Below are 25,384 nucleotides of genomic sequence, written 5' to 3' on the forward strand. Positions count from 1 at the left end.
TTTGGAACACTTAGATTCTTGTTTAAATTTAACAAACTATTATCTTCAGAAATCAAGCAGCGATTAGTTGAAACTCATATATATCCATTTCTCGACTATTGTGACGTAGTGTACTCTGGTAGAATAAATAAAACTTTACAAGCAAAAATTCAAAAATGCCAAAATGCGTGCATGCCGTTGATATTTTGCATCCCGAGGCGTGAACATATTTTACCTTCCATAAATAATAAGAATATCCTCAATATGTACCGTAGGCGACTACTGCATACATATTGCCTTATACATAAAATTATTACATCTGGCAAGCCGTCGTATCTGGCAGACATGTTGATTCCTCGCACCAGTGTTCACAGCCACCATACAAGAAATAATTTCAAATTCAACCTTCCACTCTGCAACACACAGGCATATCAGTCGTCGTTTTCATATTTTGCTGCAAAAATATGGAGTGCCCTACCTAAGACCATGTCGAGCATATCTAAAATAGAATCTTTCCGAAATGAAGTAAAGAATTTTCTTTTGGCAGAGCAGAGATTGTGTTCAAATACTATGATGTAACTTGTATGTTTATGTTATGTATTTTGTCTACATCTTTTTCTTTTTCTTTATTTTTTATTCATTTTATTTTATAGTTGTCTTTTCACAATTTTTGTATCATTTTATTCATACATTTATTACAATTCTTTATCAATAGATTTTGTAACTAAATCATACAGTTTATTGTACACTGTATTAATACTGTAATAACATATGTATAAGAAATGTAAATTTAAATGTAATCGATGACACGGGTTAAGTGGCAGAACAGCCTCAGGCTGAACTTCGCCCACGCAAATAAAGAAAAATAAAGAATTTGAATTTGAATATCCAGGCCGGGATTCCCTGTCATCGTAGACTGTTGTGCAAACCACTTACCCAATGTGGAAAATAAGACAGTTACCATTGCTTCAAAAGTTACCAAGTTACTTGTAAAGTTACTTTAGAGAACATACAACTCTTTCATGTTTCATGCATGAAGTGAAAGTAAGCTGCGATTTTTCAATAATATCAATGTAAAAATAAAATTAATTTTCGTTATACAGTTTGACCTCATATGAAAATATGGATGACAGAAATTTCAAACTAATCAACTCATTCCTTGGCATAAATTACAATTGAAGTTACTGTTACGTGTTACAGGTTGTAATTAATACATAATATAAGCTTTCACAGGACATAAAAACAGATCGTGGACGTCTGGGAACCTTATATAAATTATATACTTTTTGAAAGTTGCGCATTTGGCCATGTTAACATTTCAAGTAAAAACAACAACGAACAAAGTAGTCATACACAGCAGGGAGCGAAATCGTTGAAAACTGGTGGGGGGAGAAAGTTCTCCATATTCAAACCCCCTCCCCCACAAACATATGTGTATATTATACGATATACATATTTGTAATGTTAATAAAAGTAAAAATAAATTACTCAATTAAAAATATATTATTTTATTATTATTAATACTATTGTTATTAATTACATAAAGGAAATTAATTGTTACGTTTATACATATCAGATATTGCAAAGAAGCTAATATCTTTACCAACTGGTTAAAGATGTTAATAAATTATGAAATACATCAAGTGGTTTTATTATGTGTAAATTTTTGTTTAGTTTGTGCTTTATGTTAATATAAATCAATTAGATTTCATAGTTATTATTGTTTTGCATTCTTGTTTTACTTTTATTGTGCGTATTGATGTAGATTTGTTAACGATCTCTTGAGAATGCATTCAATACTCACAACTACACTAATTTGTGTGTATTTCCGATATTATTCTTAGTAAAGTATATTTTAAATTAAAAGTAATTGCTTATCTTTTGTTTGTTATAACAAAAACTCTCCCCCCCCGGAAATTTTTGGTTCGGGGATTTTTCAGGCCAAGATTGTTGGTGGGGGGAAATTCCCCCGTCCCTCCCAGGATTTTGCACCCTGGTACACAGTATGACTATTTCACGAAACAGCCAGCGGCAAAGATTATAGCCCAGTAGCTTTAACCTGGTTCGGCTCCCGCCAAAACTTCCAGAATGTCCTGCAGATAAATTGTCCACAACCGTGATGATTGGTTCTTTTTTCCGCAGTATACGGTTCTAGAACTGAAGCAAAATGCACGAAGAAGTAGAGGAGAAACTCTGCTCTAGTACAGTGGGATCCATGAGTATTACCGTGCAAATTACCCTTGACTATTTTCATTATTTTTTCTCTTACATCCTATGTGTCTTTAAGCGATGGATTTTTAAGTATGCTGGTGCAGAAGTTGTCAACAGCTTATTTTTAGTTTGCTTTTAATTCTTGAAGCTCTTATTGGGTCAAATGAAGTGCACGAACATGGTGATGGACAATTTGCACGGTAATACTCATGGGTCCCACTGTACAATCACTATTCAATTCCCTAAAAACACACAGAATGAAGAAGAGAAAAGAATGAAAAAGCAATGGACAATTTGCCTAATGTTGTGATCGGAGACAGAAGAGTAATATACGGAAAAGAATGAAATGAACATTTCCGGGAGAACAACTGTCGATTTACGTAACTATCTCCTTTTTTCCTACCTCACCTCTCTCTCTCTCTCTTTTTTTAAGCACCCATCTCCGCTTATCACCTCAACAGAGCAACGGCGCTTACAAATAACAATTGACAATCGTTTCGCGCGTGGGCTGCTACCTAGATTTGACAATTACAGGGACTGCTTCCTTCCACCAGCCACCTGAACATGACGCTCTATTTCTTTCTCGTTCTTTTCGCTGCGAACAAAACAGGAACGTAATGCGTTATGACACGTGAAATGGTTTGCGGATGTTATACAACAGGTTGTTCTCGTAAGCGACAGGCACGATGAGCAGCAGCTTGATCAATTGAGTATCTCAGGGACGCATGTGCGGATCTGTGCGTGGGCCTTTTTGTACGCGCGTCTGCGTGTGCCGATCGGGGGAGGAAGTGACAAAAGAAACACACTTTTTTCCTCCCCGAAGGTCTCTTCTCTTTGAGGCCTGGCGCCAGATGTGTGTCGGAAATTATCTACTGACTAGCAGATATTTTTTTTTTCCGGGAAGAGAAGTTTCAGAGAGGTTGGAAAAGGATTTAGGTAAGGCCACGCCGTTTTGGACGGAACAGCAAACGCACAAAAGTTTATTACAGTTTTATTAAAAAAAAAAAAAAAAAAAAAAAAAAAAAAAAAAAAAAAAAAAAAACTGAAGACAGAATAAATCCATTTAATTCATATCCGGATATCGACAGTGAAAAATGAAAAATAACTTGAAAGGGTACACATACCCACTTAACAATAAGAACAACAAGAATAATAACAGCAAAACTTTTCAGTTGTCCGATCCATTTCTTTTTGAATGTTTGGAGGGATGGGAGCCTGGAGAGAGAATTAAAAAAATGCAGAGGATTTGTAGCCTTGAAAGAAGTGACCTTTGTTCAAAGGATAGCTTTGGAGCTTTTGTGAAGAAGTTGTGGAATTTACTCTTGGTACGCGAGATCTGGATAAACAAAGCTGTACAATTAGTTTTCGCTAAGACTGAAACCATAGTGTACAGTCACCGGCAATAAAAATGGGAAACCTAGATCCTAAGATACTTCCTTCCCTGTAATGCGTTATGCGTGTTGCCTAACTACACGGCGATAGCAGAACTTCCTGTTGAAAAGTTGGTATTGAAGTTGGCTCATTGCCGTAAATTTACACAACACAGGACGTATTGCAGGGAAGGCACTATTTCAGGATCTAGATGTCCCATTTTTATTGCCGGTTATTGTACTGTGCTTGAATGAAAATTAAGTTGCAAGCTCTAAACAAGCATGAAACATTGTTCCGTGACGTCTGTTTTTAATTATTGCGCACAGAATATGTCTTGTCGTATTGTATGTGTAAGAGGAATAACTTGGAACGTTTTGTGTATTTTTTATTCAATTGCGTGGTAGCCAATTTGCTAATATTACTGCTGGAACCCATTTCTAACCAATTAGTTGGAGACAAACGTCTGATTTCACGAGTATGCATTGGAGCAACGAATGTTAAAATGTATTTGCTGTGTTCTAATCACAAACTACATTAATTTGCACATCACTTTAGACACACATTTAGCACAAAGTAACCACGTAGAATAGTAATAATGACAACAATATGTAAAGTAACAACAAAATGACAACCTTTGCTTTTATAGCTGCACTATTAAGTAACATTACAACCAATAACTTTCGTTATTAGCTGCCCAGAACGTTGCTTAGAGATAACATCCTCTTCCATACGAAGATCTTTGAATCCCTCTTCTTGGCACCGCGACATAACGGAATGAAGGGAAACTGGTGAAGCAAGCACCACGTTCATAGATGAAAATGGAACCACAAAGTTCAAATAGAGCGCCCTTCAACCCAATAAGGTACTGTTAAACCTGATATTCTCGAACTATCTGCCGATTCTGTTTTTCAATTAAATTAAAATTTTGTTTCTTATTAATTGTCCTATCGGGTCGGTGGACTATAGATTGGGATTGGTACCAAGACTGAGACCACGTTCTAAAATCGATGGGACACTGGAGACTTGCTAAATCAGAATGTCAAGTATGGCGAAAATATAACTGAAGTCACACACAGTTATTTTATCATGCGGCCTATTGACGTAATAAGATACCTGGTTATATATACATAAGTTATGCATGTTGTTTAATATCCTAAAACTTATATTTTTTAGTTTTTTAACTCTAGACAAGGCGAGAACGAGACCGGAGCCTAGAAAACGAGGCGGGAACGGGACCGGAGCCTAGAATCCAAGGCGAGAACGAGACTGCAGTTTCCACCATCTCTACTCATTAAATTTATATCTGTTTCATGTGCACGAGTACAGTTCTCGCGATCAGTGTTGGAATGTTGGTTGCTACATATTTCCATTGTACGGATCTGTCAGGATTACCCGATGTGTGAATAAACATCAAAGATAACAACAGTGAGGAGTCGCGAGGTCTTGCAGACTAATTGCAGCAGCGAAAGTTTTCCTATTCCTACCCCCCACTTCTTTCTCCGTCCGATGGGAAGTGAGTAGTCTGTCGGGAGTTAGTAGGGCATGGTGTTCCGCAGAGTGTAGCCAATGCTGCACTACGACGTTGCCAAGTTTCTCGAGAGGTTTCTGCACTCGGACAATGAAAACAATCCCGAACATACACAGACGATGTTAGCGGACTTCAAAAAAGTAAACATCGGGAGTAATGCAGAGACACACGTTGTTTATATTTCATATCCAGACTAAACTTTCATTGTATATTTGATGGTTGTAAGAGATGGGGTGAAATTGTGCATTCACTCAATACACACATTAAAATGAATTTGCCTCATTCAAGAATACCTAACGCCAGTCAGACTAAATACTTGGGAAAGTATAGCACGGACTAGTAAAAAGTCATTCCCCTTTAGAAAATTCTAAGCACGCCACTGTATCGAAGCAAGCGTAAATTGGAATAAATAGGGTTGGACCTCATTACTTTTTTTATATAAAAAAAATATGAAAACTACGCTTGTAGTTTAAGGAATTTTTGTGCATCACCTAGACTGGAATAATTTTACATCTCTGTAGACTTCACTTTTGGAGTTTAAGGAATTTTAGTGCATCACCTAGACTGGAATAATTTTACAGCTCTGTAGACTACACTTTTGGAGTTTAAGGAATTTTAGTGCATCACTTAGACTGGAATAATTTTACATCTCTGTAGACTACACTTTTGGTGTTTAAGGAATGATAGGTTTGTTAGAGGTGTCAACTTCACTTCCACGTAGTGCACCCTGCACTGCATTTTGCAGTCTAGTGAGGCTCTGGCGTCTGGACTCGCAAGCAGTGTGCTCTCCATTTGTGTTTGTCCTTTCATCTCATCACCATTCATACTCGTCTTCGCGATTAGCCAAAAGTGGCAGAAAAGCGAAGTAAATTAAAATCAATATATTAAGGAACTTTAGTGCATCACTTGGACTACCATAATTTTACATTTATGAGTTTTTCTTTTCCTCCAGCAGGCAATAACGGAGGCGTTCAAGGTGGCGGCGGACGTGGACGTAGAATGGGGCGCGGCTCTCCTGGACGTGAAGCCTCAGGTCATCCTACACGACCGCCTGATGACGGACGCCGTGCTGGGCTCCATCCCCATCAAGTCGGAGCACTCCTACAGCCTCACGTCGGACGGGGACTCCATCCCGGACTCTCCGCTCAGCCTTCAAAATAAAATGGACGGTAAGTCCCACCTTAAACTGTCCTAGTTTCTGTAAGCTCGTGGCCCAGAGGGAAATTTCCCTGTGGGATACCAAAAAAAATATCCATTTTCTAGCTTAAAATTCCCTCATGTTACATATGCAAAAGATACTGCAAATATTAAATAAACGGTCAGTAATAGTAGGGGTTTAACCAGACCTTTTTATCCATTGGGTGTAACAACGTTTTTCTTTGGAGGGGGAAAAGATAAAACTGCAGATTGCCGTGAAGGCGTATGAGAGGATGTGAACGTAAGGCCCCACCTATTCTCGACCTTGGCCATGCACTGGAGGTGATGTGATCAGCACCACGCTCCGGCCGGTTTTATTCCCTCAGGTACTCATTAATTAAAGGCTGAAACAACTCTGGGCTCGTTCAGCCCGTGGTGCTGATCACATCACTTTCATTGTATGGTCCAAGCAGTGAATGGATCACGGGTATCCCTCGGGTCAGTCAGACACCCTGCCGACTGGAGCATCGCAGCTGCTCCTCCTATTACCACCACTACTACACTCTCTCAAGCAAAACGTTTAGAGTACCGTCACGACAACAGCCGGCCGCGGAGAACGCCTTTATAGCAGTCATCCGCTGTTGCCGCCTTTATCTACGAAAGAACTTGCTGTCAAACAGCCAATTAGGCCTACCGCTGCCCCTGTGTTTGTTCTACAAGCGGCAACCTTAGAATCCCGCCTCCCCGAAGCAGCCAGCAGGGAAACAGGATTTTTGTCAAAATGGCCATTCTGCTCTGTGAATGGGGGCCGGTTCTTAGCGTGGCCTTGGTATAATTTGTACTCTGTAAATATATTCCCCTCTTAGTTTTGAGTGACGTAATTGAAAGACGAATTAGTTTCTAAAATATTTATAGACAAGGCAAAGCCCTCGCAATGAGCATGAAAACTTCTCCAGTCCTAAGTCAGGTTGATCAATAACTAACTTCCTGTGGGTCTTTCGCAGACTGCACCTACGGAGGTTCGGCCACTTCCCACTGGCCGGAAGGTTGCCTCGATGGTCATCGCTGGCCGTGACCCCGAGAGGTCAAAGCGGCATCCTGTCTGGGGGAGGTCAACAACCACCTGCCCGAATCTTCTGACGAGATGGCCCTCACCAGGACCTCTCTGACGGCGTACGTTCTGTTACAAGTTACGAATTCGTCATGTCCATTTAACGTTGAAAGGGGGCAGGGAGGGGGGATTCGGAGAGGTCAGTTGACCCGCGGACGGGCAATTTGGACGTTGGTCCCATCTCTTAAGAAAACTTGGGATTGAGGATGGGTGATTCGCGATTCGTAGCCATGTTTGTATCCATGCCATGTCAGGCAAGCAAGCAGACCTCCGTGGCAGAGTGGATAGCAGAGCCTGCCACAACGCCAGGGGTCCCGTGTTCGAATCCCGGCCTGGGCATAGGTATTATTCGTGAGTGTCCTATCAATTTCATCATATAATCACTCATCCTCATCGTCGCGATGTAGCAGAAAAACGACGCCAAATAATAAAATCAATCAATCAATCAACCAACCAACAACAATACAGGCTTCAGTTATGCGTCCTCACAAATTCCATAAGTAGCAGGAAAAGATGGGACAAACACGAAGTGTTTCAGAAAACCCCCAAAAGACAGAAATCGAAATCAAAGAGTAACATTTCCGCTAAGTTGGCAAGTTCTTTTCGAATAACATGTATGTATAATAGTGTGTTGAGACGTGTAGACACCGAAAAATGGATAACAATCAGATTTTAATGTACAGTCACCGGCAATAAGAATGGGATACTTAGATCCTGAAATACTCGCTTCCCTGCAAAGGTGCTGTGTGTGTTGCCTAACTACGGCGTTGGTAGAAGTTGCCATTGAAAAGTTGATATTAAAAAACAACTCATCGCCGTAGAGTTAGGCAACACACACAGTACCTTTGCAGGGAAGCAAGTATTTCAGGATCTAAGTATCCCATTTTTATTGCCGGTGACTGTACATTAAAATCTGATTTCTATCATATGCTACAGGGGGAGGAAATAAAGTTACAGGTCAGATGTGAGGAAAAGTGTACACTTTGGAAGTCGTATGAAAATATGCTTATCTTCGAAGTTATGCCGCCCGACCCTGTGGCCGAGCGGTTAGCACATCGCGCTGCGACGCCAAGGGTCCCGGGTTCGAATCCCGGTCGGGCTTGGTTGTTTGTGAATGTCCATTCATCAATTTCATCCTTTCATCACTCATCCTCATCTTCGCAAATTAGCCAAGAGGCACAAAACGCGAAGTAAAATAAACTAAATCAATCAATCAATCAAATCGAAGTTATGCCACGGAGAAATTAAATTTGACTTTTAAAAATTTTATTCGAAAGAGGCACAACATTACATTTTTAATAAAAAGAAATCAGTTTTAGAAATGGTTTGAGACACTGAATTTATTATTTTGGAAAACTGTTATTTTTTCCCAAGTTTTCAGTATTGCCATAATACTGGGTAGCGCATGATAGTTTCCTTAAAAAAAGGAGGGGGGAGAGTGTGCCCACTTTTCATACCAGTAATATCACAGATCTACCCTAAACTATGACACGTTTATCTGTGGTAATATATTTTATCTTTTCCCTGAATCCAACGTTCCTTTTTCTGTAAGAAAGTTGGTCTAAAGTTTAGTGGTTGTAATCCTCTCCCTTCCATCAACCCCATACCATTGGAACGCCACTGATACCGAGCGTCTGTTGCCAAAGCACTAATCCTCTTATTTGCACCTCTCTCGTGAGGCAGACTAGTCGCAGTCAGTGAACTGTGCGATGACTCATCATCTGCTAAGTAAACACTCGAATCCTGGCTATTCATACATTAGCCACCGCAAACAAGTTTGGAACTGTCAAAAGAAGCGTCCCCCTTCCACCTGAAGCAGGCGGCCACAAGGTGCGCCGTGTTGTCTGCTAATGTGGAGGACGTGCTAACCAACTCATGGGCCACAAGCGTCGCTTTAGAGGATCCCTCTGTTCTCTGTTAATTTCCCTTTGACGTCATGGCCAACGATAGTTGCATCGACGGAAAGTTGTTCCAAACGCCGCGTTTCTGTTTAACTTTTCCATGTGTCACTGCCCTGTTTGTCACGGTAGAAATAACAAATTTAGGGATTTGCAAGTCGGTTACGTACAGGTGAGTCTATTAGGGACAGCGCATTGACATTGGTTGACGAGAAATGGCGTCATGGGGACTTGAGAGACTTGGAGATGAATAGAACCACCACAACCATATATACATTTCAATGTTCATGAAATACAGTACACCAAAACGCAGAACATATCAATATTCAAAGGGAATATATGAAAATAGAACCAAGAAAATAAAATACCTAAGTAACTTACCTAAAAAAAATCTGAATAACATACTTTGAGTGGAACTCTTTCTCTCTCTCCCTCTACGCCACTGTACAGTGCGCTGCATAAGTATTACCAATCAATTTGTCCATCACTATGTTTATTATCTTTGTTTTACAACAGTATTAAATTGGACACCACAATTTAACAAAGCTATACGTATCAGGTAGCGGACAATGTAATTAAAGTTAATTAAATGTCTCATGGAAACCGATCTTCATTTAAAACTGGGTTTTCCTCATGGTTGGGGTGAGGGGTGCTTTGTAATGAGACTACAGGAAAATCTGATTCTCTCAGAGGTTTTACGTTTTTATTTCAGCATTTCAGTTCAGAAACGCAAGTACAGCCCAGGACAAATCATAAATGTACAGGGGCGTGCCCGGGAAGTTTCGTTGGGTCATGATTTACATAAACGGTGTGTGTGCGCGTGCGCCTACACATCATATATTAGGATTTGTGTCACCAAACAGCCCTACAATCGGAGATGCTGAAGTCTAAAGTGTGGATTGATGATTGTCCAATTCAAGGTCTACGTAGTAACTTACAAAAACTTAAATGTGTGGAGACAGTCAAAGGCCGAATTGGATTACTTACTTTGCAAGGTATTTTTCGAGACATATTCTTATTACTTGAGTGGGCATAAAGTTTAAGGAGTGCCTACTCAATGGCAGTGGTAATGGGTTAGATTCGATGTGGGAGCCCATAGCGGTTCGGATCCCGCATTAAATTGTGGAGCCTATCTGTGCACTTAAAAGAAATAAAACTCGATCGTTTTAAGAAAGTTTTGATTACAATACTGTCATGTCAGCAGTTTACATAACACTTCTACTCCATCTGTAGGCAAGAAATGTAATTATTTGCAATGTAATTAGAGCCGGACAAAGAAATGCTTCATTTCTACTGTTTGGGGAAGGAAGGAGTTCAACTCGGAAACCTCCCTTCTCACTTGTAATTTATCTTCGCACGAAATTTTTGAGTCCTCTGAAAGAGACAGACCTACAAGGATGAAAAAGGGCCTACCACACAAGGGCGTTGGAAACTGGGGCTCTTGAGGATACATCTTCCTCATACCGACAGTTTGCTTAACGTAACACGACACCCAGCCAGGTGTCCTGAGTTCGATTCCTGGATGTGCTTATTTCATTATCTGTTTCATCAGTTTCTCATTCATCCTCGTCGTCGCTATTGACCTAGAGGGGATGAGAAACGACGAAAAATTTCCCAAATTGAAGTACTTGTATTTTCTATTTTATGTCGCTTCTCTTCCCATTTAGGCTGCTCGCGACGATGAGTATTGTATATGGAGTTGCTGAAAGAACTCTCGCTCGTACCAGGCTGGAGTCAACCACTCAATATGTCCGGCCACCGAGGCGGCTTTTTACGGAATTTGAAAGTTATGTGAAAATAATGTAGGTTAAGAATGATTTGCAGCTAGGGGTCCATTGTAGTGTCCGCCACGGTCATCCTTGCCCAGGAATGTAGGGGAAATTAGTAATTGCCCAAAAATCGTGTGGAAAAGACTTCCACTGCAAGCTCGAGGCTACCCCGTACATTTTGGCGCGAAGTTGGATGTTTACATACGCACCTCCCCTTCCCCTCTCGCATGTCCCAAAGACACGCATCGCGGCCACGCACCGCTCCCCGCCGTTGCTGTGAACGACCTGTCGGGATGCAGGCTTCGCAGGTTCAAGGCCGTGCGGGGTCTCTCCGGGGAAGATGGCGCTACCTGTCGGGGAGACGACCCTCACCCAAGTGCGTCTTATTTTCGAGAGATATTGACCCTTGGCAAAGAAAACAGAATAATTGCAGCTCTTTCTTGGACAGGGTGGTGAAGATTTGACACACACAGATTTCTACCTAGGGTGGTATTTGTATGGCTGGGGGTGAGGGGAAATTCTCAACTCCTGGTTGCAAATACCCAGGGGGACAATTTTTGGGAGGAGGGGGATATATAAAACTCTTAGTATTTATTCACGATCTTTAATGGTCCGTAATGGATTCATGTGGTTTATTCACTATGCTGACCGAGAAATAAAGACTGAATAAAAAGTTAGAATTCTCTTTATCAGATGACGCGATGCAAGTTGATATACTTCTCAGTGATGAATACCCGATAAACATTATATCCTTCAGACTCAGAATGATGAATGTCAAATACACAGTAGATTATTCGGACCGAGATTGCTGAGTGGAAGACGAACAGTAGATCATCCGGACCGAGATTGCTGAGTGGAAGACGAACAGTAGATCATCCGGACCCAGATTGCTGAATGTAAGACGAACAGTAGATCATTCGGACACAGATTGCTGAATGGAAGACGAACAGTAGATCATCCGGACCCAGATTGCTGAGTGGAAAACGAACAGTAGATCATTCGGACACAGATTGCTGAATGGAAGACGAACAGTAGATCATCCGGACCCAGATTGCTGAGTGGAAAACGAACAGTAGATCATTCGGACACAGATTGCTGAATGGAAGACGAACAGTAGATCATCCGGACCCAGATTGCTGAGTGGAAGAAGGATAGTAGATCATCCGGACACAGATTGCTGAATGGAAGACGAACAGTAGATTATCCGGCCCCAGACTGCTGAGTGGAAGACGAACAGTAGATCATCCGGATCAAAATTGCTGAGTGGAAGATAGGCAGTAGATCATCCATATTGCTGAGTGGAAGAAGCATAGTAGATCATCCGGACCCAGATTGCTGATTGGAAAACTGATAGTAGATCATCCGGATCTAGTTTGTTGAGTGAAAGACGGATAGTAGATCATCCGGCCCCAGACTGCTGAGTGGAAAACAGGCAGTAGATCATCCATATTGCTGAGTGGAAGACGAACAGTAGATCATCCGGATCCAATTTGTTGAGTGAAAGACGAACAGTACATCATCCGGACCCAGACTGCTGGGTGTAAGACGGATAGTAGATCATCCGGATCTAGTTTGAGTGAAAGACGGATAGTAGATCATCCGGCCCCAGACTGCTGAGTGGAAGACAGGCAGTAGATCATCCATATTGCTGAGTGGAAGACGAACAGTAGATCATCCGGATCCAATTTGTTGAGTGAAAGACGAACAGTACATCATCCGGACCCAGACTGCTGGGTGTAAGACCTACAGCACCCGGCCCCGGGTGACGAACAGTAGTTCGTAATTCAGAAAGCCAAGCAAATTGAGAAATTTTAACATAGTTGTTTTGGGAAGAAACCACGTGATATATATCAATCTGTTTACCCAACTATAAGTTGCCTCTCCAATTGGACGACGCCGGCCTCCAAAATATAGTAGGAATGGTAGCGCAAGACTTCGCGTTCTTCCTCAACAAAGAAAGATCGATTTTAGACTTTTCGCCGCTCCACCCCTTCTACACTCGTTGGCAATTTCTTTCTTTCTCTTTTCATAAGTACTTCTCCATTGCCCATTACATATTAATCACACAATCATATGTAACAATTGCGTAAAGTTGGAACTGCGAGGACTGAAGTTGGCACTGCGCCATTCACTGCATCCGTTATGCTGTTCTTGTAACAGGTTCGTAATGTTGTTATCGGTGGTTAGATTGCATAATGATGCACTTATCAGCTAGGCAAATTGCGCCCTTAACCCCTTTTATAGCATTGAGGGGGAGAGCGTTAGCTGACTTAACTTAATATCTGTCGCTTATCGTGCCACAAATCCTCTCTCTCTAAGCAAAATGTATCTTTTTTTAGTGACAAAAGTTTCCATTGCATAATATTTTTCTCTTCTATTTTTCATTACGTAGTAGTCGATAAAGATTTTGTTGGCAGAACAGCTGACAGAAGAGTGCAACATATTTCCATCCGGTCGTATGTTCACTGTGGAAGAAACTGAGGCAAATCCATGAGAACATAGTATTTTCGAGAGGGGCAAGGGACAAACCGTCAATTGAATTTTGAAGTGGACAGAATCGATAATCCAAAACTAAGGAATCTTTTAATATACACCAGAATTTGCAGGTCTCGTGTTCGATTCGAAGTGGAGGCACATTACACATAGGCTGATTCCCGTTTTAAACTGTAGGTTCGATCCTGATCAGCCGTTGTTCAAATTACTAGTTTGTATTATGTAGGTTAATATTCCATTCCAATTATAAGCATCTCAATTTATCAGTGTTTTCCCCTTCAAAATATTCAAGAATTAAATCAGATTATTAAAATTCTTATTGTGTCGAAATTTTTTTTGCGATTTCATATTAGTGCAAAATCAATGGAAACCTCAAATTTTGCATAATTTTCAGGATAATTTGACTCCGCGAAAGTGTCGCGCGACATTTTTGCGGACTAAACAAAAGTCCAAAGCGCCGTCGTGTAAGTATCGTCCGCTATCGGTAAACAAAATCCAACCGATGCCTTCTGATATCAATATCGGTCGGCTCAGTCCTGGTAATTTCACATTATATGAGAAGGAGGTAATCAGGTAAATAAGGCGCACAATGTCGATTTCCCCAAAGATAAAAGTATGACCCTTAGCAGAATCTCCGGGATATTCACATACATTGCATTCATGCATAGCAGTAATCTCGGCATCGATTCAAAAATAACATGGCGATAATCTCTTGGAAACAATCTCAAAACGTCGAACATGCCAACCACTTCAGTTGCTTGGCTTGGCTGAGACAATACCATCGCAATACAATGAAAAGAGGAAAGCAGTCAACTGTGTGGAATTCTGTAGCGAATAGCTCTTTAGTTTCATTGTGTTGTGAAATTTCATCGATATATTCGCATTCCTCATTCATGTGATATATTTTTTCCCCCACGCGAATCATAAAATTTTTAACCGGCTCTCAACTTTGTGTAGAACTGCCTAACAGCATCGACCAATGGAAGAAACGCCGAAATGTCGATTATGTGCTGTGAAATTACTCTACATTGTGCGCATATCCGTTTTCCTGCAGAAGAATGGTAGAAAAGTAGGTTACCAGAAACGGAAACGTGAATATTATGCAAAAGGTCACGTGACGGGGGGAAAACGCACACCTTCTCATTGAGAATAGACATGCATGGCGTGGAGAGCGCACTTGGTCCAGTTTCGAATTGTATGAAATTTTCAACATGAATCTGACTACTTGTGCAATAACTTCCTCTGCCAGATTGCTCGTAAAATTTTTTTTCTGCCGTTCTGTTCGTGGTCGCTTGCTGTCATATTGCTGAAAATATATTCATCGGCGTAAATTGTTATCCTTTCTGAAGTGGTCTGTCCTTGTGTATCTTCTCGGGACATCCGGATGCTTCAGGATTCGATGGATTCTTCCATGGCTGTCGGTCAGCCTTGGCAAGCAACCATCATCGTCTCTGATTATGGATTAATAGCATTGAAGTATAAATAAGTGTAAAATAATTGAATATTAATGTTTAGTATGAAACAGTCTTAATTATTGTCTTAATATAAATGGGCGTGGCGTGATCAATAACATATTCCATTCGCTTTATTCACAAGGCTTGGTAAGAGGTAGAATTGCCTAAAAAACCACCCACCAGTGCGTAGTTAGAGATCGGTTTGTTCATTGAACTCTCCAGCCTAACTATTGCCTATTTTTGAGGGAGCAGGAAAAAGCTTATTATCCATTTTGCCTTGACTCATCTCTTAATAGGTGCCAGGGCTTGCCCAGAGTTGGTATTTTCCTGGAGATGAGACCTTGCTCGAAAAAGGTTTATTATCCAGAGGTAGAATTGCCGCAGTCCAGGAACTAAACCCGTCGCCTTGGGATCGAATCATGTAAGGCCACATATCCCTTGCTGTAAACCCCACTAAAGCTGTAGACCGACCCATTTTGTCTACCTGTGAATAAATTGAAATGAAACACACTTGATGACGGTGCAACCGATGTTATTGTCCACCTTCTGCCTGACAGGAACCTGCAGAATGTGTTTCGTTGTTTCCTTCTTGACACTTGGCAGGAAGAGTGGGATGATATAACGTGGAACAAGCTTCGCGCCATTAAGCCCACAATTGGCGCATGGCATTCGTTGCACCTTCCCTCCCGTCGAGAAGAAGTCATTGTTACTCGGCTGCGGATTGGACACAGTCTTCTCACCCATGGTCACTTGCTGCAAGGCCTGGACCCTCCAATGTGTCGTGTCTGCAATGTTATTTTAAGTGTTCGGCATATTCTCCTCGAATGTGCCGACTTTACTTTCCTCAGACAGACTTTTTATCTTCCCAGCTGTTTGTTGGGAGATTATGCTTTTCACTGTCTCAGTAAGTTTTTAATGTGCCCCTTACATTTTAAACGTGTTGTTGTCCTGTCCATATACAAACCTACACTTTTAACTTTTCACAAGGAACTTTTTGCACACCTCTTAAACTCTCAGGTAAGGATTTTAGATAAGTGGATGTTTCCCCGTGTACATGTAAGGGTGAAAAATGACCATGTGTCGATGCACCCATACATTTTAATTCATGCATTCATGAATGTGCGATTCCTACCCCCCACTTCACACTTTCTGCCGTTCTGTTCGTTGTCACTTGTCAAATTCCTGAAAATATATTCATCGGCGTAAATTATTATCCTTTCTGAAGTGGTGTGTCCTGTGTATCTTCTCGGGACATCCGGATGCTTCAGGATTCGATGGATTCTTCCACGTCTGCCTTTTATGTGCATTTCCTAGAAAATTGCATGTTCTATCTGAATTTGATACATCGCGTTTGTCTGCCATGCAGCACCGAATACATACATGGCTATTGCCATGTACAGTCACCGGCAATAAAAATGGGACATCTAGATCCTGAAATACGTGCTTCTCTGCAAATGCGTTGTGTGTGTTGCCTAACTCTAAAGGCGTTGATGGAAGTTGCCATTGAAAATTTGCTATTAAATCGCCGTAGAGTTAGTCAATACACACAACGCCTTGCAGAGAAGCGAGTATTTCAGGATCTAGGTGTCCCATTTTTATTGCCGATGGCTGTACAATCACTTTGAAAGATAGTTTGACACAATTACTTACGCGCTGCGAGTTTAGAGAGTCCGAATTTGTACTGGAGTTAGCGAAGAAATCATGCGTTTAGTTAGTTCAGTTTTTCTTTTGAGTTCCACAACTTCGTGTCCCACAAAAAGAAATGGATTGATAAGGTGAAGGACAGACAGTTTGACTACAAGTATGTTTGACTTGGATGACTAGGAAAGAAATGAGAGTTTTTGCACTTGGTGCAAAGAATGAACCAGGCCTTTCGTCGGATACGAACAAACGTGGAAACAGCCTTCGATAACAATGGTGCTGGCATCCGTAACTGTAACACGCCGATAAAACCAGAATATCTTGTCACGGGAATCAGACAAAAGGTAGCTAATCTCTCCCTGCTCGCACAATCACCCGGACAACAATGATGTGTACATTTGGAGAGTTGAAACGAAAATGTCAACCATATTTTCAAGAAAGAAAAGTGAGAAAATATTATCACTCGAATGACAATCACTTTCCAACAATGGAATCTGAAGTGTGTTTACCAACAATATTCTCATGAAATAGTTTGTTCCTATTGGTCCGATGCGTACTGCTTGCAGCCAATCAAAATCAATGTGTTAACAGGCAAACTTCTCCACTTAGCTACAAAGTCAGTATAATCAAAAGGTAAGATCCTCAAGCCTTCTCGTTCAACATTGCAACAAACAAGACCGTCAGCCCGTCGCCAGGCACACGACACACCGGCTCGGTCCTCTCGAAAGACCAAGACCGGGCGTCCCTGCCTACCATTTCTCTTTCTGTTATAATATATATATATAATGCCACGACTACGCTCAGTACCTGCGGGTCATGAGAGTCCGCATCCCAAAGTTCGGGTAAGGGTCTGCTTTTGAATAATAATAATAATAATAAAAATTATGCTTACTTAACCAAGAACCTTAACTCTAAAGTAAGGTAACCTTCCTTACGCTTAAACTTCCATCATGATCGCACCCGCATCCCACTGACCAGTGAGGATACGCATGCGAGTCGCGAGCGAAATCAGCATAATCTAAACTGACACCTTATGGATTGATAAAGCCTCCGCCTCACTGACCAGTGACGGCGGGACACCTCATCAAACCATGTACTTATAAACTAAATTTACTCTGAAGGAAATACCCATTAGCGAATACAAATTTATTTACATCTCAAATTTCCAATAAACATTCCAAAAATTAACATGAGAGAAGGTTCTCCGTTTTAAACCTTAATCAACGTATTCACAAATCCCAACATAGTTAAGTTAAAAGAAAAATATACAAACTTCTGATCAAAAGGAAAACTACGTACAACAATGCCAACATAAAATTTAGATCATAACGACTTCCATAATATAGTCAAAACTTTCTATTGAGTAAACATAAAACCCAGAGAGCTCTCTCTTATATTACATGTCCATATCCCATCATAGAACTAACACAGCTGTAACTTGGTTTCAATAAACGGGTGACAAATTATTAACTAATGGTCGACAATATTACTTGGAAACAAAACAAAATAAAAATTTGCATAATATCTATCCGTAAATTCCTATTCGTGCTTTTTGTCATATTTTCACATCTACATTATGTTCTATAGAACTCATGAGGTAAACTACCATCTTCAGGGTCAACCTCTAAAAACATTCATAATTAAAATATATGGGGAGCCTTTCTCTACCCTTTATCAATGCCATATCTCGGCCACAAGTTACAAATGTCCACGTGCAATTCCTTTAACATAATAGGGGAATCTATGTCTACACTTTTCAACGCCGTTGTCTACTCACATTACAAAATCAAAACAATAGACTTTTACATAAATGATTTCTAGAAAAAACTTATATTCGAGCGGTTACCTATAGTATATTATAGCTGTTTCAAAATTACATCTAATATAAACCTAAATAAGAGAAACCATAAACTTTCCTTAACGTTCCGGATACTCAGACTTTAAAACGGACATGTAAATAAACTATATAAGCTATGAGATTTAAAAGGCCAAATCTGGAGGCGGGGGGAAGGACAGTTTACTTTCCCTTGGTAGATAAGGTTTAGCACAGTGCGGGGGCAAAAGTAGCAAAAACGTGGGGAGGCAATTGCCACCCCACGCCCCCCCTAATCGCCGCCACTGTTTATATGTATACAAGTTGAGTTTGTGTTTGTTTAGCAATCCAAGCGGCTGCAGACATTCATTTTAGCCACTGCACAGACGCTTGACGACTTAAATACGAATGAGCCCACGAAAATAATTGTTGCGTCCCGTTTTTGTAAATTAACAGGGAAACTGTTAAATTTTAACGGTAGAATATATGTAAATAATACGGTAACTTGTCACTGTGCACGTATTTCTCGATTTTAGAAAAAATCCCTGCACATATATAGTCATTACTCGGTGCCCCGAATATCATGAATAAATCTTATTCTATATCTTGATTTAACTTAATACAACCTTTTCTGTATTTAGGGCGAAGCGAGCAAGAATTTCTTTTTAGGTTTATTTCTTTCCATATTGCCAACAATGTTGATTTCATAGGGCGCCAATACTTTCGCATGGCATATGTTGTGAACATATTTATTTACATTTAATGCCGCTGCAAAGCGAGCAACGTACGGTTTGCATTGTATATGGAGCTTTATAGATTAAGTATACACGGCAGCCCTGCATACCATGTTGTAATTGAACAATCAATTCACGTACAATCTCTCTCCCTCTCTGCTGCTTGCGAAGAACAATAGTGGATTTGCATTCCTCACACTTGACTGGCTCCACAACCAAACGCTTGGCACAAACGTCCCGTGCAGAAAACAAAGGCGACGGTGCTGCTACTGCTTGGTATCGTCCTTTTCTGAAGCTGGAAAAAAAGTCAGCATTCGCTGATGGAAAAGTTGTTACGGAAAGCTGAGGAACAACCGTGGAGGCACAATCTGCCGACGGTTTGAGAGTCTCAAGTACAAGCAAGTACTGTTTCAGTGTTGGTCAGACAAACCATGAGTATCCTGATATCTTGGGAATTTGGAACAAGGAGTGCCCCCAAACCGTAGCCCCTCAAGATTAAAGACACAAAGTTAACCTTGCTTGCAATACCTCAGTTGTTATGAATCAATATATAGAATTTTTAAAGAACATAATGTTTAAGTAAGTATTAGTTATTGACAATGAATACATTACCGAAATTACATTTTGAAAAGTAATTATTGACACCGTGGAGACTGAGGTCGTGATCTTACCACAGAAAGTTCCGAGTTTCAGTCCCAGTCTCATACTGGGACTCGATTTCGTCTAATTCATCCTCATCGTAGCGACGAGCTTAAAGAGGACGGAAAACTGCGTAAAATAATATGAATGTAAATACAAATACAAAAAGCATTATATACATGAAATCACTTATTTCTTTCAGTTCTGGATTCTCCCAAATCGAGTAACTTGTAAGGTTTTGTCTGCAAGAAATAATGACACCAATAAGTTGGGGATAAACCGTAACGTCAACTTTTTTTTTGTGGGGGGGGGGGGGGTATTTCCATTCCCATCTACTCCACATGAATTGTCCCATTGGAAGCTAATCGAACTCGTATCCCAACTTACCCGAAATATCAAATGTCCTCTAAAACTGTCTATCTTTAAGTTAGTATACCCTTAGTTTTTACTTTCTGCTTATATTCCTTCGACGTTGTGTGACCAGCACCGTCTGACCTCGCTCCTCGAGAATAATATGCTTTTGGAAACCTACAGGGGGTGGTGATGAAATCAGGGGAGTCGCCACCGGGATAGCACCGTAAAATTGCCTCAGCCCACCCTCCTGCCCACCAACCAACTAGATTATATGATAATTATTTGTAGCGAAGCAAGAAATACACTCGGAGAAAGAACGATAGACAAAAATAGTGATAGAAGTAGAGGAAGAAAATGGAAACAAGGGAACAGGATAGAGAGGGAGGGCAGACTAAAAGAAGCAAATATAGAAAGAAATAGAGATACAAAGACAGAAATAGAGTAAGAAAAGAGAAAGAAAAGTGAAAATAAAAAGAGAAAGAAAATTGAAAAGAAATGTGGCACAAAAAAGATAGAAAAAGGTGGAAAGAAATATGGAAAAAAAGAATGAAATATATAGAAAAGTGGAAAGAAAAAGAGAGAGGAATAGTCACCTTAGGAGAGCCCACATGAAAATATTTCGTCCACCCTTGAGCTCACCCTAACGCAATCTTCTGTCGACGCCACTAGTCATCTTACGTGGCATTGCACGGCTGATTGACTGCTGCAATAAGTCATGGCTTCTTGAAAGTCGTGAGTTCATGTCCTGGTTTGTTCATTGAACAGTGACTGTTGCTACCTGTCGGAAATTAGAGCAAGTTGCTGTTTTGTCTTACTCTGCCTTGAGGAGCCTTTTATCAAGACTCTTCATCATCGTTTACCCTCAAGGCGTGGGAAATGCTCGTCTGTGGTCTCATCAACCTGTTCCCGTTTCCATTTACGGTGATGAAAGCCTCATTCCTTTTCCACTGAGGGGCGAGATGTACGGTCACCGGCAATAAAAATGGGACACCTAGATCCTGAAATACTGTCTTGCCTAACTCTACGGCGTTGGTGGTAGTTGCCATTGGAAATTTCCTATTAAAATCCACTTATTGCTGTAGTTATTGTACTTCCATGATGGGTTGTAATAATGACGTAAACGGCTCCAATTGGTTATCGATTTGCCTTTACCTTGCAATCTTGCAATAAACGAGAGATTATTTTCACGCAACTTCCAGCCACTAACAAATGTCTTTCTAATTAATAAGTCGGCTAAATCACTTAACGTGAGTGCTGAACAAAAGTTCGTAAGTGATCACCATGCCATTAAATAAGAAAGAACGTGCATTGCTGGTGAAGTTATTTTATAAGAACGGTAGTAATAGTGCAGTTGCACTGCGAGGTTATAGTCATGCGAAAGGACTTCGAAAGGGGCCCATGACGACTCATGGGTTAAGAAAGATGATGAAGAAATTTGAAGAGACTGGAGATCTGGGTGATGCAGCAGGAAGGGGCCGCCGGCCGATTGCAGAAGAAGTTGCCACCGAAGTGGCTGTTGCTCTTGTTCCCGATATTCTGCGCCTAGTGCGCGAGCTTACGTCATTATTACAACCCATCATGGAAGTACAGCGCTACATTTCAACCTGGTGGCGGAAAATTGAACTTTTTTTTATCTCTATCCTCTTCCCCATGGTCTGCATAATGGATTCACCAAATTTCAGAGTTCTACGATGTCTCAAACAGGCTACAGAGGGCTCTGAGTTGTGTAACTTTAATTCTGTAATTCTGGCCACCCGGTATATAACGCCTTGCAGGGAAGCGTGCATTTCAGAATCTAGGTGTCCCATTTTTATAGCCTGCGACTGTACAGAGGGTACCTTTAGCTATTTTTTTTAAAAAAAATTCTATTGGTAATTTTGTTTGCGGTAAAGCCATGAAGAACACCACCAGTGGATGATATTCAGTTAGCAACGTTTAAAGAGTAAGACGAGGGCAAAAAGTTGAAGACAAGAATGTGCTGACCAACGAATACCCGTTTGGTCCTTGACCGGTGCTGGCTTTCTTCTGCTGCACTTTCTTGTTTTTTGTACCCAAGTGTGAGAGGTCGAATCCTTACATCAGTACTTTTCCCCACCATCATCTGGCAGCAATTTCTAACGGAAGCTTCGATCAGATCGCCCACAAACCTCAAAAAATCTTGACTGCGTGTGCATATTCCTTCGGCGCCCTTGCTTGTACAAAGTTTGCCACTTCCTGACCAGTGCGCCGTCAGCTGAATGGAAAGAGTGTCACGTTTTGGCATGTGGCGGGTGCGTGGTTCTTGTCCTCTGTTGTTCTTGTGTGTTGCGGTGTCCAGTGTTGATTTAAGGATATGGGTGACACTTATGACTTGAACAGACACAGTCTGTTCAAGTAGAAAACGTTCTCATACTCTTCTCTAAAAGTCCTCGCTTTGTAATCAAGGGATCCCGTGTTCGATACCCGGTGGAGGCACATAGTGGTTCTGATACAACCTTAAACTGTAGGTTCAGTTCCGATTAGCCTTTCGGTGCATAAAGTGGACTTTAAAAACAAACTCAAACAGATGCAAGTTATGGTTATGGGAAGTCATCTTCTCTAATGGCATCGAGGCTTGAGACTTGACCAGTCATGGTCTCGTCTCGGTGTATATACATCCTACTCGTTGTCGTCACATTCTCGAAGGCCAAGTCACGGTGTCGTCCCAAGTCTTGGATATATATATATATATAGCATAAATAGCATGTCACCGCAACGAACTTTCACATCGTATGGAAGTCATTACAGCAGGCAACTGTTTAACGTCATGTTTGGGCGCTGCGAACCTTTGAAAACAGGAATTTAAACTTCAGTGTATGCAACCGAGCACGTTTAAGTGGTCGACTGTCGATCTGGTGTACAGAGAAAAAAGTTTCTGGAAACCAAACTTTTGTTTAAATGGGCGAGAAACAAGTGATTGTTGACCAAAACCGTGCACATTTGCTTAATGATACCAATTAGTGAAGGATATATTTTTTTCTTTATGAATGCCAAGAAACTTAATCATAATCAAATATGTTCTTTTAATTCAAACATATCATTTTTTTCTGTGCACCCAGCTTCTCGGTTTTGAGTCCCGGACTGGACATGGATGTTCATTGTGGATATTCATCAGTTTTATCGTCATCGTCGCGATTAGCTCCCATTATGGGTTGAATTTAGGAAAATTCCGTTTTAGTAGGTGCTTACGTCATAAGAGGAAGACACCACTAAGCTTCCAGGTTCTTGGCTGGGATACTGCGTTAATTAGTGGTCGGAAGTAGCGCGCAACTTGTGCCGACGCTACTGTAGCTAGCTACAAAATTTGTATCTGTAGCGGCGCTACATTTTGAAAATTGTAGCTATAGCGAAGCTACAAAATTCCTGTAGTACAGGACATTTCTTGTCGGATTTTTGAGGTAAATTTTATATGCGGCAACAGTGTCAAAGAAAATTCGACAATAACGCTTACTTGTGTATGAGGTTTAAAAAGACCACATCTATTACTAGATAATGAGAATACGAATAATCTAGATGATAAATGTCCTGATATCGCAGATGATAGATATCCACGTAATTTATTTCATTGATATATAAATAATTCTGATATCCAGATAACCAAATGACATTGATCAATATAATCCGGCCAACAGTTATTTATCTTCAAGAAAAATATGTATATATAAAAACATGTAAAAAAGGTAAAGTGTTCCCCTGTGCATAGCACCACGCCATGAAGGCGTGTAGGGGGTGTGGGGGTAACGCCCCACACTTTCTTGATCCGGTCGTGAGTGGTGTTTTGTGATCAGCATCACGCCCCTGACCGCCTTTACCCCCCAGGGTTTCCCCCAGGTACCCATGTTATTCGACGCTGGGTGGGCGCCGGGGCCGCTTCCATCGTTAGAAAAGTTCCCGGATTACATGTTAATTGAAAAATATGTCAACCCTAATGGTGATACTCGGAAATCAAATTTGAATTAACTTGCCACATATATACGCACACATCATTCTCAAGCACTTTAGTAAAAATAGGTTACTGTGGCAATACTACTATCAAAATGATAGAATAATGGGTATCATAATAATAAATAACGAAATCTATTTTGTAGTAAGTTCAACTGCTAGGGGCATCTTTTGAATACCCATATTTTTTTTAAATGAAAAAGTAGCGCAAAGTAGCGAATAGCGAAAGTGGATAGCGTAGCCTTATCTTGTTTGTTTGAGTTGGTGTTGTATGTTCACTTTATGTACAGTAAGGCTAATTGGGACTGGACCTACAGTTTAAAGTGGGATTCGAACCACTATGTGCCTCCACCGGGTATCGAACCCAGGACACCTTGATTACAAGGCGACGATGGTACCACTGCGCCATCGGGGAGGCCCCTGTAGCTGTAGAGAAGCTATTTTTAAAATGTAGCGTTGTGATCACTGTCCTTTACTGTATGTGTTAAGATTATTGTTAAACTGATTTTGTGATAAATATGGCATTGCATGGGTAAGTTTGATATTTAGTACAAAAAAGGTGCAAACCAAAACGAAACTAATTGCAAACTTCCCTCATTACTTCGACGGATGGCAATCCTGGATATCTACTAGTACATCACGATGGTTGATGAAGGTGATGAGCACTGTAAGGAGAGGGGTAATAGAAAAGAAAGGTGAGAATGAGATAATCGCAATCTCACTCCTTGCCAGGGTCACCGTTACTCGGAACCTTATCATGTGATGATGCTTTCGCATGCTTCACCTTCGTGAGTGGGATTCTTCGTTCTCCACGCAGGCGGTCGCACGCACACATGCCAGTCATATCGTCCTGCTCACGAATTTGTGGTTTTCGTGAAGAAATATATATATATACCACATAAGGCAAGACTAGAAATTAATCTACAAGAGATAGTTATTGGTATTTTATTAATTAATCCAACCATACAACGAATATCTTGAATATCCCCTATAACATGAAATACCGCCCCAGCACATAAAAATAACAGACTTAAATATAGCATGTGTTAAGTGAAAAAATGCTAACTCCTTTAAACCCATAGACAATGCTAATATTATTAATCCGAGTTGTGTTAGTGTAGACAAAGCAATAATTTTCCTTAAATCATATTCAAAGTTAGCGCCAAACTCAGCTATAAATATTGTTAATCACGACAGTAGTAGTAGTACACTACCAAAGATAGTAAACATAATTATCTCCCCAAAACGAATCAATAAGTAAACCCCAGCAGTAACCAAAGTAGAAGAATGAA

The 25,384-nt window shown here is 40.7% G+C and overlaps 1 protein-coding gene across 6 annotated transcripts in view; it reads left to right on the top strand.

The window, feature by feature from the left end:
- The window catches only part of LOC145988637 (cyclic AMP response element-binding protein A-like), a 305,719-nt gene that overhangs the window by 210,565 nt on the left and 69,770 nt on the right, over positions 1 to 25,384 (top strand). For 4 of the 6 annotated variants that reach the window (XM_083123681.1, XM_083123680.1, XM_083123678.1 and 1 more), the window contains exon 2: positions 6,042 to 6,258. In XM_083123681.1, the coding sequence (XP_082979807.1) occupies positions 6,042 to 6,258 (217 nt within the window). The remainder of the gene's footprint in view (positions 1 to 6,041; positions 6,259 to 25,384) is intronic. The other 2 variants (XM_083123682.1, XM_083123679.1) reach the window with 1 other exon arrangement.

Source organism: Lepisma saccharinum, chromosome 6 (genome assembly GCF_977018435.1).
Source record: "Lepisma saccharinum chromosome 6, izLepSacc3.1, whole genome shotgun sequence".
Classification (NCBI taxonomy): Eukaryota; Metazoa; Arthropoda; class Insecta; order Zygentoma; family Lepismatidae; genus Lepisma; species Lepisma saccharinum.